The sequence below is a fragment of the Planococcus citri genome, chromosome 3 (genome assembly GCF_950023065.1).
Source record: "Planococcus citri chromosome 3, ihPlaCitr1.1, whole genome shotgun sequence".
NCBI lineage: Eukaryota > Metazoa > Arthropoda > Insecta > Hemiptera > Pseudococcidae > Planococcus > Planococcus citri.
In genome coordinates, this window is record NC_088679.1 from 63377657 (window position 1) to 63397304 (window position 19648).

At 36.0% G+C, this 19648-nt stretch overlaps 2 protein-coding genes across 2 annotated transcripts; both read left to right on the top strand.

Moving 5' to 3' along the window:
• Window positions 1–584: 584 nt before the first annotated feature.
• On the top strand, window positions 585–3309 carry LOC135840633 (uncharacterized). The gene is made up of 3 exons (XM_065357256.1): window positions 585–1314; window positions 1396–1653; window positions 1762–3309. Exons 1-3 carry the CDS (start codon window positions 585–587, stop codon window positions 2901–2903), a joined length of 2130 nt encoding a protein of 709 aa, XP_065213328.1. The 3' UTR covers window positions 2904–3309.
• Window positions 3310–17861: 14552 nt separating this feature from the next.
• On the top strand, window positions 17862–19406 carry LOC135841926 (uncharacterized). The gene has a single exon (XM_065359147.1). It carries the CDS (start codon window positions 18068–18070, stop codon window positions 19373–19375), a length of 1308 nt encoding a protein of 435 aa, XP_065215219.1. The 5' UTR covers window positions 17862–18067; the 3' UTR covers window positions 19376–19406.
• The last annotated feature ends 242 nt before the right edge of the window (window positions 19407–19648 follow it).

Genomic DNA, 19648 nt, shown 5'->3' on the forward strand with positions numbered 1-19648 from the left:
ATTTGAAGTAATCTTTCAAATTTGAGAAAGAGTAAATCAAAATTCAACATTTAACTTCGGTTCTGTACGTGTATTTTTGCCAGCTAGCCTAAGTACATTGCTGTTTTTATCGTCAATTTATTAATCTGAGTGTTTCATCGCAGATTTTCGTTGATTGGTGAACCGAATTGTTCAAGAATTTATTCACGATATGATCCAGCTTCGTTTTGTTACTGGTACGACATATTAATTCTATTTCAACCAAAAATCCAGATGAACGATTAATTCTATTCATTCTACTTTGTTCATTTAGCATCGAACCTAGTTGCTGTGATTAATTGTTTCAATTGACGAAGATATTGATTTGTTCGACAATTATTGAACCGGAATCTGCGGAAAGGTAAATTGACCAGCAATTTATTCATATTATTTCTATTTCGCTCGTGAAACTTGTACTTACGCACTGCTATTTCTCCAGTTTATTCGTTCTGCCTATATCATTGGTTGTTTTGCTGAGATTTGTTCGTTTGTTCGCTACGATTTTCGTGAAAAAGGTATTGATTATTTCCATTTATTCTATTACTTCTATTAATTCTATTATCGATATGAATATTCATAAATTTATCACATGGAATGGCAATCAATACTCATTCAAGAAGCCAGAAAATTCATCTTTCTTAAAACAGCGCGAATTTGATCGAGCCAGATTTAAAGAAGGGCTATGGGAAAATACTTTTGATTCGCTGTGTAATACTTTCTATATGGATGATATACGTGTATACGAACCTAACTTTTCTCGATTAGATTTTCCAACGGATTTTATCCAATCTATAAGCATCGAAGATTCCAGCGATAACTCATCTGACACTGATTCTTTTCTGTCCTCTAGGCCAATGGAAAGGTATCGTGTTCCGGTATGCCAGTACTGCGGGGAGGAGTTCGTGGCAGGACAAGAAACTGTACGAAATGAAACCTGTCCACATACTTACCATCGCGAGTGCGTTAAAAGCTTAACTGAGCAACGTACGCCCGCCGGCAATTACCGCTATCTCCCCGCAAAATGTCAACATCGAAGTTGCGGTGCGATTTTGATTCGACAACACTATCACAGTGTTATTTTCCGCTACGAGACGCCTGACAATATTTGCACCAACTCTGGACACCGGCAAAGAATCGCAAATCTCAGCGACACGATTGATTTCCAGCGTGAGCGCATCAATTCATTAAATGATTCGCTTCGTGATGCGGTAGCGCAGAATGAAATTATGACCGGAAGAATCGCAGATTTAGAACGCGAAATTACTCGACTTAGGCGACCGGCGCAAGATTACCAAGGTAATTATATTGATTATAGCCCGCATCGATATATTCCAAAATGGAGTAATTTTATAACCGATACGTGCTTTATAATCCCAGATTTCGAAGATGATCTCAACCGTCGAGATAACGATGACGACGACGACATCGGTGATGCGCAGCATCAGATGATAAATCACGATAATCAGGCTGCTGGAAATGAAAATATTCATGCCGCCGAAAATCAAGAAGATCGAGCTCCAGATAATTGCGCAAATAACGATAATGGAGCCAACAATTGTCAAGACGTCGATGAGCGCAACGACCTTAATGAACCAATTGATCGAGCGTTTGCAGAAGGATTTGTTCAACCGAACGGTAATTCTATTAATTCTATTGCAAATTTACGCATCTCAAACTCTAAAATTACTTTACCTAATCGTGATTTTGATCAATTGTTTCTAATTAATTCCATTTATTCTCCAGAAGAACGAGAGATGCAACGCCGTATGGACCAAGAGCGAGATGCTCAAGATGGTGTAATTCCAGAGTCGGTTCCAACTGCGGTCAATGCTCCAGCTCCATCCGCTCCTAATCTCGACGATATAAACCTCGAGGAGCCTCACCCATCGAATTCTGGACCAGTTTTAGTAGCGCCAGAACTGGGAGAAGTAGGAAACGTTGCCGGACCGTCGCGATTTCGTGAGCCTTTCCGGCCTAGTACACGTAACGTTTTCTCTTCATTTTACAACTCCAATAACGTCTTGGTAAACCACGTTATGCGGAATGCAACCGAACAGCGCAATGACCATCAACCTCGTGGCCAACCGTTGCTAGATGATGAAGACGCCCCGTACGAAGACTTTAGAACGAGGCGCGAAATACGCGTCTACGATGGTGGCGTCCAGAGCGCTGTATTTCCACATCGACGTGGAAATATTATGGCTATTTTGAACCAGTCTGGCTATACTTTCAACCCGCAGATTCAGCGCGAGCTTCGTCACGAGTATACTCTGCATAGCCAGCAGATGTATTCTTCAGTTTATACGAGCTGGTCACCGGACGACCGCCGTCCAACCACCCATATTTTCCTGAACGGATGGTGGGTGATTGGCGACGGTCTTGCTCACGGTGTTGCGAGAGAACCGCTGAGACGAGATCCAACGTTGAAAAGTCGCTGGGACCGTAGCCGCTTCGCAGGAAGTTTTCTTTCGGCCAAACGCCTTCGCCACAACATCCAACAGCACGCTCGTAACGTACCTCGATTCTGCGTAGTGGCCATGGGAGGACACGACCTAACGCTTGAGTCCGAGCATACGGCCAGAATAAACACGTCAGCGTTGATTCAATTTTTGTTAGACCAGCGCGTGGAGCGAATTCTCATCCTCCCGATAATCATTGCTGACCGACGACCAGATGCGGAGACTCGTCGATCTTATCGCGAATGGCAGCGAGGAATTTTGCCTCAATTAGACAGATCTCGCGTTACCTATCTGCAATTTTTAGAAGAAACAGTAGATCGCGTCCAGCCTTACCATGCTGACCTCGCCGGCATCATATATGCGCATCCGTTCGTACACTTTGATATCATTTACCGTTTGGCTCATATGTTGCGTTATTTCGATTAATTCTATACCCGTCATTTGCGTAAATCTTTTGTTTTCTGTTTTTTCGTTGTTTGAATTTGTGAATTTTGTTATTTTTTCTATTTTTTCTATTTCTAAGTTTGAAATGAAGACATGGCGATTCGGCTGAGCATTCGATATTATCTCCACGTTAAAGCCTGTTATTTTCGATATCACCTTTATTCTTTTTACATGTCTTCGTGTATTATTTCTATTAATTTGGATTTTTAGTCGCATTTTTCTTACTGACAGGTATTTACGAAATTACCAGTTTATATTAGTTCTATTAATTCTAAGTTCGTTGATTTTTGAGTTTTGAAATACCTATTCAAATATTATTTCTACTTGTTCTATGTTATATTGATTCTGTTATTATTGCAATTTGAATAGCTGTGAGTTATGTTCCTTTTGTTGTGCTGAAGATAAAAAAAAAAATGGCATGAACATTATTGTTTCATTTGTTCAATTACAGCTTCAATTAATTCAATTAATTACAATGCGAAATCAACATATCTAGAAATGCATATCTCTAAGAGTAATTCCTTATATCGTATCATTTCGAAAGAGAAGATTCTACTTGAGTTCTTAACCTGTAAATAATTATCATTTAATATGTTCAAGAGAATGGTGATATTACGATACGTCGTTTGAATAATAATACTGGGAATGATTGCCATTAGTTCTATTTAGCCATTTTGTGCACATACTTTCCTGATTTCATCTCTTCAAAGAAGTTTCAGTTATTATTTCATATTATTTCATCGTGAACGCGTAAATATCATATTTCGACTTTATTTTAACATCATACAACGTTGATATCATTAATTACCAACTCGGAGATTATTCATTGCTTTGAGAATGTCCACGAGTACATTTTACCTATCCTGACAGAGTTTAACTTGTTCTATTTGGTGAGAAGGTGGAATTTGCTGAAAATGATTCGTCAAAAAGAAAATTTACTAATACACGATATTGATTCTATTGATTCTATTTATTCAAGGATAAAAATAGCATACAGACAGAAATTATCAACAAATATATCTTCTAAAATGCAATTATTCTAACAATGCTGTCTACAACAGATAAGGGATTAAATATAGAATTTGCCAGACATCTAGCGATAATCTACAGCTATCGCAGATAGCTTTCTACTCCCTTTACCCAACATTTAACAAGATATTTGCGAGATAATCCCTTCCACCGTCAGCCTTTTAGGCCATTTTCTGCACCAGGAATTTACGCAAGTACTGATTCTGTCTTCATAAGTAATTTATTCTTCGTAAGGATTGTATGTCTTCGTTCAGTTCGTTCGTTACTCAAGCCGTTTATTTATTCGATTTTCCGGTTATTCATTCTATAATCATAATTATTAAGTCTAATTAATTTGCCAGTGCTATGGCCAACGCGGAAATTGATCATACTTGTGAGCTCTCGATAGCTGTCTGCCCTTTCTGTGACGGTTCGCTCGCTGTTCCTCCGTCCGGTGCCACTGGACCTGCGGTATTAATCACTGGTAAGGAGTGTAACCATTTGGTGCACTTGAAATGCTTTATGATTAAAACAAAAACTCTTAAAGAGCGAAAAATACCTTGTCCGTTCAAAAAGTGCGTCGCGAATATTGATATCAAAGCGCTACGTGAAATCGTCGTTCAAAAATCACCAATCGCCGAAAGCATTCGCCTTATCATCAATAACGCTACCAGAGCTCAGCTCACTGAGATGAATATCGCGATGAATAATCAGCACGAACGTAATTCCCAGCTCGCTTCTGAACTTCAACAGCTCCTACGACAAAATGCAGCATTAACCGAAGAAATTCGAGAGAAAGATAAGCTGATCAAAACATTACAAACCTCCGCTCCAGCGTCGATGCCAGCGATCGCCATTCCTGAGATAAATCTGTCCGAATCGAGCTCTGATGATGAAAAAGCTGCTGTTCCAGCCAAAATCGATTCGCCGCTGCCATCTGATTCCGGTACGTCTGCTAAACCTACGATTACAGTTGAAAAATTACGTGCAGCATTAGAAAGCTTTGTCGCCGAAAATTCCGACCTTCAGCCCTCAACATCTGGATATGTACCTCCACGTCAATGCGATCAATACTCGATTTCTTCAGCTTCATCGACTACATCAGATATCAACTTCGAAGAAGTCTTTCATCCAGTACTCCAGCCATCGGCTCCAACACACGTACACGAAGCAGCGCCTGTTCCAGCTCCAATTATACCTGTAAACAGAGAGAATGCACGATTAAAAATCAACAGAATTGATATAAGACCGAACCAGCCTATTACATATTATCATAAACCAACATATGGTGTATTTTCGAAGCTGCGCATTCCTCAAAATGGTATCGTGACAACAGCCACATTTCACTCTTTAGTAGCGGAACTGCCTTTCTATTTAGATAGACAACTTCCGCGCGATATGGCAAATTACTGTCATGAGCCACAATTTTACTTCTATTTAGTGGCTGGAAAACTCAAGCGTTCAGATCGACGACCCGAACCTGTTTATTTTCTACAAAGTCATTGGTTAATTGGCGATGGAATTATTAATGGCATAGTCGACGATGCTGTAGCAGGAAACATTGACCTTATCAATCAGCTGCCTAACAATTTATTCATCAATCGTTCAATCTCAATTACAGATTTACAATCGAACTTGCGCAAATTTGTCGTTGTGCTGCCGAAGTATATCATACTATCAATTGGACATCGCGACATTGCCGACAAACGTAAGCTGGATGATATTATTGAAGATGCGAAGCAGCTGATATGTTTTATTAAGAATACGCACGTATCAAAAATCATACTTTTACCACCTATACTTACTAAGGAAAATGATCAGCTTTGCAAAGATTTTCGCGCTTGGCTCCGATACAAGGCTGTATTATTCAGTAATACACGACGAATCATCTACCTTCATGAAATTGAGACAATAATCGATAAACAGGGTCCAACCGAGAACGATCTTCCAGTACTACCGCAGAGTTTCCATCTCGAAATCTTGCTGGGATTGATTCCATATCTAGCTGATAAGCGACTACGAAAACCATACCTCAAGCGACCGAACTCTCCGAGCTTTAGAAGAGCTGAAAAACGACGTTAATGATTTGTATTAATTACCATGTATTATTGATTCTATCGATATTTTCGCAATTATCATTTTTTATAAAATAGATAAATACAGTTCGGTGATTGATAACGCTGGTTACGTCATAAAAACAAAAAAATAGCTCAATTTTCAAGCCAATCAAAAGCTAGTATTATTTTTCACTTTTTTCTTTTTATTTTTCCCGGCGACAAGATTTATTTTTTATTTATTATTTCAAAGAATATGTATATTATTTCTATTTTCTAGTCATTTGTTCATTTACAACGAGTACAACCTTTTAGTTCAAACCTGATTTATTATTTCTATTTATTCTATTATTTCTATCAATTTTGAAGGAATGGCTGATTTACAAGAAAATACTTATTCATATTTATTCTATGCGGCAAATGAGCAAATCAACATTTGGTACCAAAATTCTATTTCAGCACTGTGGAATGCCAGCATTATTCATTCTAGATGCGAAAACTCAGAAAAATTAACTCTACCTAAATTTGACTTGGGAATCTACGATATCAATTCTAAAAAATTTACTCAAACACCTCGACATAGTAATTACAAATACGCCTGTGATGGAATTAATTTACTCAAATTTTCAGATATTGATTCTAATTCGTTCGAAATTAATTCTAACAAGTTGGTAGTTACGCAAGATACACGAATCCTCAGCGATTATGATTTATTCTTTGCGTGCAAAAATATCAATCTTCAACATCTTTTAATTCCTCGCTTCAAATTAGTTCAAGGCGTTCCAGGTTGCGGTAAAACTACATACATTTTGAACATATTCAAAATAATGGTGATTTGGTTTTATTCCCAACGAAAGACAGTGCAGAGAATTTTCTCAGGCGTTTTAATGAGAAAAATGGACTTTCAATCAATGAAATTACTCTACGACGAAACTACCGAACTATTGATTCTTATTTGATGAGCCAAAATACATCTCGCTACTCTCGAATATTTATTGATGAAGCTTTCTTAATTCACTTTGGCCAAATTATATTTGCAGTAGAGAAAGCTCGAGCTTCAGAAGTAATTTTAGTCGGAGACAGACATCAAATACAGTACATCAATCGCTCGCCTATACCATCAATCCATTTTTCCTGCATTCCTGAGTATTTAATTGCGGAAATAGAATTTTTGAACATTTCATTTCGATGCACTCTTACCACCACAGCATTATTATCAGAATTTTATCAACATGGAATGCTATCTACTTCACAAGTATACAACGAAATGTACCTGCATACGTTGAAAAACGTCAATAATTTGCCTCAATCTATTGATTCTCATTACCTAGTATTTACGCAAAACGAAAAGCAAATACTAGCCAGCAGAGGATTTCCTGTAAACACCATACACGAGTACCAGGGAAAACAAGCCGAAAATATTATATTAGTTCGATTAATTCATCATCAGAATTCAATTTATGATAGCCTACCACATATCATAGTGGCTTTCAGTCGGCATACCAAGAAGCTAGATTATTACACGATAAACAATTTAGACCTACCTTCTTCACTGATTCTGCATTCACGTAAGTTGACTCTGCACGATTTCAATGCGGTATGTATTCTTCCCATTGGTACTCCTAAATAAAAAAAAAATGTTACAATTAATAATGAGTTTTTACAATTTTATTCTCATACATGGAAATGAATTTTTACATACATTTGAATATTTCCAGTTCATATTTTTCTATTGTATTTTCAAGTTTCAATTTTTATTTACGAAAATACCTGATATTCTTTTTTCATTTTTTCATACTGTAAATATTGTTGTTATTTTTTATTCTCTACTTTAACTACTTATGCATTTTTCACTTACTGTATTTTGTAACTTTTTGTGCATTTTTCTACTTTGTATTTTTTACTCTTGAGTTTAATTTTCCATGTATCTTTCTTCTATCTTTATCCCTGGAATATCTTGGTTGAGTTGTAGGGATTTCTTATTAATTCTATTACTTCCGGTACACACTTCACAAGCACGTAAATATGCTACATAATTCGGGGCAGTGGGCGCGGATGATTAGTATTGATTCTATTGATTCTATTGATTAGCTGATAGGTTGGGCACGCAGATTATTGATGCTGAATATGAAGATTATTGATTCTATTAATTCTATTCTCCCGCTTCTTATTGATTTACGTACCATATTTCTCCCTTGTTCATCTGTCACCTAAATCGGGGCATTTGTAGAGGGAGAAAAAACAGCTTTTTCTGCTACCTAACTGGGAGAAAAAACATTTCTTATGTTACCCAACCTGACGCGAATATTCAGCTCGCGGATACTATCAATACATGGGTATTTCCGCGATCTTATGACATAATATTCAGCCAATCATAGCCTAGAAACGCGCGCATCCGCTGCCTCTGCTGCTTGGTCCAGACTCATTTTTACCCTAAGCTCATAGTTGCTAGTTTCACTGTACAGTCAGTATCCAATGTACTGCCGAACTGCCTGGTCAGCTCTCCTAGACTCTCCGAGCCTAGGGGGCTACCAGTGTGGATTCGGGGACAGAATATTCATTCTACTAATTCTATTCGTTCTATAACGCAGTGGATGAAACTAGCCAAGTACATGGAGCTCAGGGGTCACTATTTACGGAAGTGCCTCTTATTTACGTATCCAATTTTATTGGATAGGGAATCTTTTCACACTGACTTGTGATACTCCCTATAATTATTAATTCTATAAAGTCAGGTGTATTGGAACTTCCGGAAGTGTAACACCATACAACAAGCAATTTTTAATTAATTCCTAGTATGGTTGGAATTAATTATATTGTCTTCCCAACTCAACACAATCCCAGGTATTTATCTTTTCTTTACCAATTTTTTATCCAAAAATACCAATCCGAGAATAGGCTACGAATTTGTAGTAATTCTCAACCTCCCTTTCCTTCTCCAATAATTACTCTCAAGAGATATCAACTTCATGTTGTTCTTTTCTCGTAATTTGAGATAATTAGATGTACTTGAAGAAGATCTGTGTTCTTATTTACGTAATTAATATTCGTTTCCCAACACTCAAATTCGTCCTATGATGATATTGGTGGCTTGGTCACTCACCCAGAGGAAATAACAAGGAGTAAATTCCCAATTTACGAGTTTTATTTATTCTGGCTCAAACCCCAACCGATATCTAGGGTTGGGCCCCCGTGAGGTTCTCGGACTGAACCAATGGTACTCAGAGGGTCCTGTTCATGTAGAGAGATTCGTTACTTTCGTGAATCCTTTCCTAGAAGCTAAGGATCGAAGTAACTAGCACCCCAGATCTGCATAATCTCCCCCTACACCGTGAGTGGCAAAGGGGAATTTTACCACAACTCGATAGAACTGGAGTCACTTACTTGGAGTTCCTGGAAGAAACAGTGGATCGAGTCCAGCCGTATCACGTAGACTTAGCGGGAATCATCTACGCTCACCCCTTTGTCCACTTTGATGTGGTTTATCGACTTGCCCATTTACTTCGTTTTATTGACTAGTTTTCGGTCCCGCACTTGCATAAATATCTATTTTTCTTTGTATTATTATTATTAGTTCTTGTTATTTTGTTTAGTTGATGAATTTGTGGTTTTTTCGTTGTTTATTTTTTCTATTTTTAAGCGTATATAGAAGACATAGTAACTCGGCTAAGAGAATCCGATATACTCTCTTTTCAAAGCCTGTTATTTTCAATGTTAAAAGACCAATGGATCTTAATTAATTCTACATGTCTTCTTTATTGGTTCTATTCCCAGTTATATTCGATTAATTTGATTAATTGAATCTTTTTGTTGTATTTTTCCTACGCGTTTATTGGTTCAACAGGTACTTTCGCAAATACCTGTTATATTAATTCTAAGTGAAAATTATAGTTCGCTGTTAAAAAAAAAAAAATGTGTTTTGAATAACCTATTCGAAGATTTTTATTTGTTCTATGTTATTAACTTGAACTATTCATGTTATTTGTTCCATTTATTCTATTCTTACTTTTTTATTTACGAATAGCAGTGAGTTTAAGATTTTTGCATGCTGAATTTAATTGTTGCTTTTGTGTGTGCCAAGAAGAGAAATAAATGAAGATGGCACATATCTAATTGTTTTATTTGTAAATGGAAAATATGGAGTTACCACCAACACCTCCACGAACGTAAGTACTCCATATTTATTTCAAATAGCATATTATTATGTACTTTCGTAATGCCGGTTCAAGAAATCATTCGGTGAATTCATCACATTTCTTGAGGATTAATATTTTTCATTTTTTTACAGTTATAATCCGACTTCGTTGCGGTTACATGGCTGCTGATATAATTTTAGAAAAAAAAACACTGGTGGCGTGAAGTGTGTTTCTACCCATGGAGATAAGAGCAATATAGAATTCCCATAAGATTAGTCAATGACTTGATCGATATAAAGAATCAAAGGGAAAAAAAGAATCAGTAGTGAGTACATAGTGCTTTTAAATATGTTCACATAAATGATCTCTCTTACTAAATAACAACTGAGCTTTTTATACATGAAAAGCAACTCGAGTGTAAGTAAACACATACAGGTACGAGTTTTTCCCTCTTAGCAGGTAGGTAACTAAATGTTTTTTTTTACCTGTTTGTTTTCAGCACACGCGAAGATGGAACGTACTTTACATTACAAAATGTTCCTCCATACGAAGGGTGGGGGAGCCCATCGTACAACTCGTCCTTCTCTTACGGTTTCAATGGTTTGACGTATCACTACAGTGGTTTTGAAAATGCGTAAGTTTTTCATTCAATAACCTTGATAGTTTATGTACATATGATCGTGATCGAATGAAACGAATCGATTTTCGTTTTCATTTGATCACAATTACTACATACACTCTTTTGGTGATAGCTTATGTAATCGTGATGAAATGAAAATCGATTCGTTTTCATTTCATCACGATTACATAAGCTATCATTCATACATAGATAATCAAATTTTCATGTTTTTTTTTGCATCATTTTAATTAATTTTGTTTTATTTTTCTTTGTTTCAGAAACGATTCGAGAGAACTTCGATAACTCCAAATGTAATTCGAATTGATGAACACGATCTACTTTTTTCTTTTTAAGTATTTTCTTTTTTAGTTGATTAAAAATTAATTTCGTCGTATTCTTAAGTGTTTGCGAGTGTGTGTGTGTGTGTTTGGATATTTGTGATTTGCTTGAAATTTTTGATTCGTCTGTATGTCCGTCTGTCTGTGTATATATATGTGTGTGTGTATGAATGCATGTTAAGTTTAAATGCAATGCATTTTTTTTTTAGATTTACCTAAGTAAAACATTGTGATATTTTGAAATATTTGGATACATTTTTCATTTCTTTTTCATCGTTTTTAAAACGAAGAAATCGATTTATTTTTCCATTTCAAAAATGATGAAAAAGAAAGAAAAATGTATCCAAATATTTCTACACAGGAGGCTGTGTGACAACAGATATTTTTTTAAAAAAATCTAGTTTTTTTTTTTGTTTTAGTATGTAAGTATAACGTTTTATATTTTAAAAAATAACGTTATTGTGTTCGTTATATACCTACCTACTTATAAAGTTTCATTATCAAAATTTATTTTAAAAAAAATCTAGGTTTTTTTTTAGTATCCAAGTAAGTATAACGTTTAGATTGGTTGGCAAATGCTAGACGAAGATTTCCAGTTAGGTATAAGCACAGGTCAAAAACGAGTCCGTAAGGAATCAAAAAAAATCAAAAACATGTAATTGATGGTTTGCCAGCAGGAAAGTCAAAATTAGCTTTGTAAAGGCCAAATTTATAGCCAAAGGCTGCAGAGATAAAATAGACAAGGTTTCAACAGACAGTTTGAATCAAAATGTCCTAACTGGAATTTCCTGTTTTGGTTGTGGTGGCAAAGGCCACATTCGGAAATACTGTCGAAATAAATGGCATGGTCGAGGACAAGGTCAATATAGAGGCAATTTTCGAGGCAGAGGTGGTCACCAGTACAATAATCGCCAAGGTGGTCGCGGAGGACGTTTTAACTAATTTTGAATGCGAGTATTCACGATCTAACGAATCAACTACGAATTTGTGAGATCGAAAAGAAATACAATTCCATTTTACTTTGACTTGCTTATTGTTTTGTATACTAAAATGTAATTAAAACTCGCATTGTAAAGTAAACTAATTATAAAAAAACATACTTAATAAGACCAGTTAACTTTGCTTTATTTCATACTTCAATGAAAGTATCAAATGTAACACTGATTTAATCATAGAGTGAGTGCATCGTCTCTCTTTTGACCATACATTTAAAGCCGCCCACAATACAATATCTTGATTGCCTTTTTAAAACACTCTACAGACGCATATACGTCAACACATATATGTACTTCAATATAAAGGTGATTAATAGTCTACTACCTGTACATGTAAATCTTAATTTGCATTATTTTTTTCATTCAAAAATCCGACTTTTGTCTATAATATGTTTTACCTACTTTTCTTTTTATTGCAAAATACACATTAATTAAGTGGTCAGAATTTGCATTCACCTAAAATCATCCCTCTCAGATTCCTGGAATTTTTTTTTTTTATACAAATTCCTTAAGATAATGAGTCAGAAACAAGTCGTTTGCAATAAATTGAAAAAGTATTCTCAGTCATCCCTTAGTTCTTCAGTGAGAATGCTGGTGGAATTATACGTACCTATCGTATATAGTGATTTTTTAAAATGTGTGAACATTGTTTTTTTCTTCAATATGTCATTTTGTGCTGCCATTTTTTTTTATCAATTTGTTGATTTGAGAACTTATGCAATCAAACACTATGAGAAACTCTAAGGAAATAATAATAGACCTGTTCTACGAATTGTCAGCCAAAATTTAGATTATAACAAAGGCTTGATTTGTACCTTTGGGTATAGCCGAAGTTAATGTTCAATTTTTGGACCAGAGTTTGAAAGAAGAATTATACATTGTCCCAGATCGTTTCGAAGCGTTATTAGGTCGAGTATGGATCCGTCATCTCGATATTGACCTGAAGAAAATCAATAGTTAACTCGATTGAGACAATTCTTCAGCCAGTTCATAGTTTACCAACAATAGAGGAGCTCAAACATAAGTTTCCAAAGGTTTTCGAGCAACGTGTTGGTAAAATTCCTGGTGTCAAGGTTAAACTTCGCTTATGCAGAAATGCAAGGCCCAGATACATTTGTGCAAGAGAAGTTCCATATGCATTACATGCAGCAGTTGATCACAAACTTGATGGATTGGAACGAGATGGTTTCATAACCAAGGTCGATACCAATGCCTGGGGTTTGCCAGTGGTACCAATCAAGAAAGAAAACAATAAAATGCGATTGTGTGGCAACTATAAAGTGGCTGTAAATAAACAGCTCGTCAATAATCATTTTCCAATTCCGAAAATAAGTGAATTATTGCCTCAACTAAAAGGTGCTCGGGTACATTGTCAATTAGATTGATTCAAAGCATACTTACATTGCGAAATCGATGAAGGGAGTGCTGAAATTTTAACGATTTCTACTCATACAGGTACTTACCATGTTAATCGATTGGGATTTGGAGTCAAAACAGCACCAGGCGAGTTTCATGAGATCATGAAGAGAATATTAGCTGGTTTACGTGGTGTAATTGTGTATTTTGACGATATTTTAATATTTGGTGCAAATGAACAAGAATGCTTGGAGAATTTACTCCAGGGTTTTGAAACGTTTAGCCACACATGATCAAGTAAACCAAAAGCATATTCTACAACTACCCTGCATGAACTAAGTCGGTAATTGAATCTTTTCTGGGCTCTAGTAAAAAGCTGAACTTTCTCTCAGTGCATTTTTTGCCAAACATAATATAGCTTTATCTTTAGTTGATAATTTAGTTCCGCTATTACAGAACACATTCACTGTCACGGATTCGGAAATGTGCCAGAAAATTGGTTTATGTAGACGCAAATGCACTAGTCTTATCAAAAACATGTTAGCCCCAGTTGCAGTGAAAGAAATTACAGAAGAAGTTGAGAACAAATTTTTTTCCATTTTAGCTGACGAAACGACTGATGTATCAAATGTAAAACAAATGTGTGTTCTAATTCGTTATTATGATATTCATACCGGTGAGGTGAAAACCAGTTTATTAGAAATGATACCATTATATGTTACCTCGTGCACTGCTGAGAACATGTTCAATGAGTTCAAAAAATGTATCCAAAAACCTTTTTTTTTTTCATTTTATTTTTTATAAATTTATGGTTTGAATATCTGGATACAGATTTGGGCACACCCTCACCGCCTCAACGTGCCACAAGGCTTTTATGAGGGTATCGAAAAAAAAAAACAAAAAAAACATGGGTTATCAATGAAGAATATTGTTGGCATGGCATGTGATAATGCCAATGTAATGATAGGCCAAACGAATTCGTTTTTTTCGCGTTTGAGAGCAGAAAATCTCATGGTATTTTTGATGCGTTGCATCTGCCATTCGTCAGAATTGCTACACACGCCGCGCTTGTGCTCAATTACCTCGTAGTCCTGAAGATCTTATTCGCCAAATAAGCACATATATATCTGGAAGTTCAAATCGATGTGAAGAACTCTCTAAATTGCAAGAAACTTACCACATGGCTAAAAAAAAAATGCTGAACATGGCTAAGATGATTTTTAGGAACCGAAATTTTTCAAAATTTTCATTTTTTGGGAGGTGGGGCGTGAGGGGAGTGTTAATGAGTTCAGCAAATATGGCTTTGTGATACATCAAAATATATGTTTTTTGACCGTATTGTCCACCAATGTGAAAAATATTGCCATAATTGAATTCTACGGCTCAAAAAACATATATTTTGATGCATCACAAGGCTATATTTGCTGAGTTTATTTATGCTCCCCTCACGCCCCACCTCCCAAAAAATGAAAATTTTGAAAAATTTCGGTTCCTAAAAATCATCTTAGCCATGGAGCATTCCGTTAAACTGCTTGATAATAATTTTTAACCCGATTTTGTAGCTCTTTATGAGAATTTAGCCCAAAAACATGAAATTTATCAAATTTGCTCCCCTTTTGACCCAGTCTGGCGGGGCTTTGGCGACACTTAAGGGTCGGCAGACCGATATATTCGGATTCAGCGCGAAAAATCTATAATTAGGCACCAATTTCAGCCATCAGTTTTCTCAGCTGAAAGTTCAGAAAATTTTGAACTGTTGAGCTTTCACTGAGCTTTAAAGCAGCAGCTTCGGATCGGCAGACCAAGTGTTTTCAAAATAGGGGTATGTATACTAACTTTTGAGACCATCCCCAGCTTTCAGTTATTTCGGCCCAATCGCAGTGGTATAGCTCTTGGACTATAACCGATTCGTGTTTCGACTAATTTCGTTTTTTTTTGGGCCTAAGCATCTTTTTAGTTTAACATCAGAGAAAGTTGCTATACCACATCTCCGAGAGAAATTCCGAAATTTTTCAGAGTTTGATGTAAACGAAGCCGAACGTGAACTAACAAAAATGTTGGCTATGTCTTCAAGTAATGAAATCTTACAATACAAAACAATGAAAATTGATATGTTTTGGAAAAAGATCTGTCAGTATGATTTTCAAAGATGATTTCACAATTTTTTTTTTCATGTTCAAGCTCAGTGTTGCCGTTTTAGCGATTTTCTAGCTGTTCCTAGCGATTTTGGTTCAGGAAAATCGCACAGATATTTCCAATCTAGCTATTAGCGGGAAGTCTAGCGATTTTGCACTGTGCTAGTGAGAACTCTAGCTTTTTTCATAAAAACCTACTTTAAAAAAAAATATGCTGAAAAGTTTCATTTTTTGGCCAAAAATCATTAAAAATTGTAGTTTTCTACAAAAAAAAATCCAAAAGCCTCATTTTTTCCAAAATTTGCTTTACAGACTCGTTTTTTTGTCAAAATTATTGAAATAATGTTTCTTTTATGTCAGAAATTGAAAAAATCTCCTCAACAATCAATTTTCAAGTTTTAACATTTTTTTCAATTTCTGACATGGAAGAAACATTTTGATAATTTTGACAAAAAACGAGACTTTGAAACAATTTTTGGAAAAAAATGAGGCTTTTTAAAAAATTTTTGCAAAAAAACTACAATTTTTATTGATTTTTGACAAAAAAATGAAACTTTGACATAGTGCATCTTGCCTACCACCCTGTGAGGTGATGCAGACTTTATGTACCTACTGTACTGAAAGTATTCGGCTATGTGTTATTTATGGCTATTTTAGCATTAGGTCGTTAAACCCTTCGCTCTCATCAAACATGGCGGCTTTTGGCGGTGAATATTAAAGGAATATTTCGCGCCAAAAGACAATTTAAAGTATAAATAGAGGTATTTTGGCGCTAAATCTTCACTTGATGTTTAACCTGCAGTAAACGACGTCTTGTCATGTGAATATAGTGTGGACTTCGCGCTTTCGACGCGGACTTCCATTTGTTATAAAAATCCTTCTACGGAAGTACCTATAAAGTAATTTGTTTTTAATAATACATAATGCAATCCGACGATTGCTTATTAGGCATCATAATTGTTTATTGAGGATGTTACCGGTCATCTCTCAATATTACAACATTTTATAAGTAGACTTCTTTTAGTTAAGGATTCCATGCTGCCCTTAGTATTAGTAGGGCCCCTGATAGAGTGGAGAACGTGAACAGTGTTATTTGAATGCTGAAATGCATTCATCCTCGAAGTCAATTAATTTCATCGATTGATTGGTGAGTTGGGATAGGTACCTATCTAGAGGTATAGCTACCTATCTTATTTATTTTAATGGTTTGATTACATAACTTAATTATGTATTTGACTGAGTATTCTTTTGTACACTCGTGATGATTTCAAATAGGTAAATTGTCACGAGTCGCTTATAGCTACTTGATAATTATTGGTCTGTTGTGTAAGTATTCTGCCTTGATACGGAGCCTAGGCAACTTCTTTGATCGAGAGATCCAATATGTGCCTTTGTATAATTACGTATTAATAAATCAGTTAAATTGTTGTGTCAAACAAATACTATCAACTAACAATACTGGCAACTCCATTTAAAATACATTGGGCGTTTTTGTCGCAACAAGGGCGCTATCTGACCGACTTGGCAAGTAACAGTAATTAATAGGCATTTATGTCAAGGGCTGTGATTGGTCGATTTAAATCTCGCGGATATCAGTAGTACCACACAACACACACAACAAACTAAAAAAACGAACTGATAAAACATCATTATCCCGCAAAATTCAATTCAACCAATCAGAATGCTTCTAATAGGATTTAGTTACTTGCCTGGCCGCTAGGAGGATTAAACATCATTTTTCAACAGAGTTGCCAGTATTGTTAGTTGATAGTATTTGTGTCAAATGAATTTATTTTATTTATCGACAACATAGTATGTGTAGTTTGGAACTTATGAATGAGTAGCATTCGTGTGCTCAGAGCTATCTTGGCAAGTCAAGTGAATAATTCTACCTTTGGTAAATTATTCTGAGTCTCACCACTATAGGAAGGGATTATGATCTCTTTCACCTATACTCAGGCTTGAGCTTCCACCCTATTACAACTTGCATATTTTTATTGTAAAAGTGGGACTTTTCAAAAATGTTGATCTAGCGGGAAATCTACCTATTTTCCATGGGAAATTTCGCGGTTTTTAGCTATTTTTTTAGATCAATCTGGCGGGATTTAAATTTTCAGAACGGCAACACTGTTCAAGCTAGAAGAATTTCTATAATAATGAAACCTTTCCTCACAGTCGGTATTTATAAGACAATTAATTTCATTCAAGATAATTCTTACTAATTGAACCTTTCACCCTGTTGTTAGCGATAAGAAGTTGTCAGTTGCTTTATCATAATAAATAATTGGGTATGTGTTTGTGAACCACACTATTTCTGTGGTATACCTACTTAGTTACCTTTCTACCATCTTAATCTGCGTCATTCATATTCTCATCTTGAAATGATTATATTCACACTTGTTTTGTGCGCTTTAATTACAATTTGAAACATTGTTTCCGGCATCGAGTGCTATAAATATTGATACGTTTATACCCGAATTTGAAAAAAAATTGTTTCCACGAATCATGGCAAATTCGCAAATGTACGTAGAGCACGCGATATACAAATGTTTCGCAAAAAATCCTCGGTATCGACGAGAACTCTCGCGCGATGATTTGGCATCACCGGATCAAGTTTATTCTGTGTTTTTCGAAACAGAAAATTCCGATTCGACAGACGGTTATAATTCGGAGGTGATTTTTGGCCGGATAATTTACGAAGACGAGCGCGGAAAGAAACAATGCGGCGATTCGATCATGGTGAAACAGATGCTAGTTTCCGACACCGAGATTCGATCCAAATTCACCGATGTGACTTTTTCCAATGAAATCTTCGTTTATAGTCGAATCATACCGTTTTTTGCATCGTTCAGCCAAGATATTTGGAGCATGTTCCCGAAATTTTACTACGGTGATGTGACCCTTGGTCGAGGATATTTATTGGAAGACGAAGCTGCTATAATCATCTTGGAAAATTTATCAGCTAGTGGATACCGTTTGGCGAAGGCTAGAACATTCTTGGATATCGAAGAATTACGTCTGATTGTGAAAAAACTAGCTCATTTTCACGCTTATTCGTACTACGCCAAAAGTAAATCTCCTCGAGAGTTTTACTCTTTGGTGAGTAACTTGATCAATACTAATTACACCGATACGAAAGAAAAGCTGGGCTTTATAAACATCAATAGCGATCATCACATCGACGTGATATCGAAAGACGAAAGATACGCAAAAAAAGCTGAATTTATTCGAGGTATCCTTAAAGATGCCGATGAGTTTATGTGTCGTATGTTTAAAACTGCTCGAGAACCGATGGCAGTCTTATGTCACGGAGATTTCCTTAGAAATAATGTAATGTTGAAATACAACGCTGCGGGACAACCTGTTGATGTGAAATTCTTCGATCTACCGTGCTGTCGATATTGCAGCCCTATTATTGATCTGGCGTTGATCTTGTATATGAATACAGATCAAAAAACACGCGATTTGTATTGGAACGAGTTGATAGATGTGTATTGTTCATCGCTACAAGAGCCATTTCCGGATGTTCAGGTTCCCAGCAAAGAACAGGTGGTTGAGGAGTTTAAAATAAACTCGTTGAATGCGTTTTTAGCCGTAGCATTCTTTCTTCCTCAAATGATGCGCCTTGATGAGATACCAAATTACGATATCAGAAATTATTATTTGCCGGAGCTTGCAGAATTTGTAGATGCATCGTGGTTTGACATTCCATCCGATCTTGAGCGAGTAGCGTGGAAAAAAGTACGTAAACCACATCACGAACAGGCAGTTTTGGAGGTTTTGAAAGATATCATCGATCGGGGATATGTGTAAAAATTATGAGTATACTTCTCAAGAATTTCAATATTTCAATTTTTTCATTTTAACTAGCGAACTTATCGGATCACTTGATGATCGATTTTTCTGTTTTTTTTTTTTTTTTACCATAGCATATACTGACGTATTAGTCCGGCATATGACAATATGAGTAATTGCACCCCCCCCCCCCCGCCGATCCTCCGGGACAATTTTTTTCTTAAAGGGGACATCCTAAGGAACATTTTAAAGCAAAGTTGCCAAAAAAAAAGTTGGCCTTACTTACAAAAT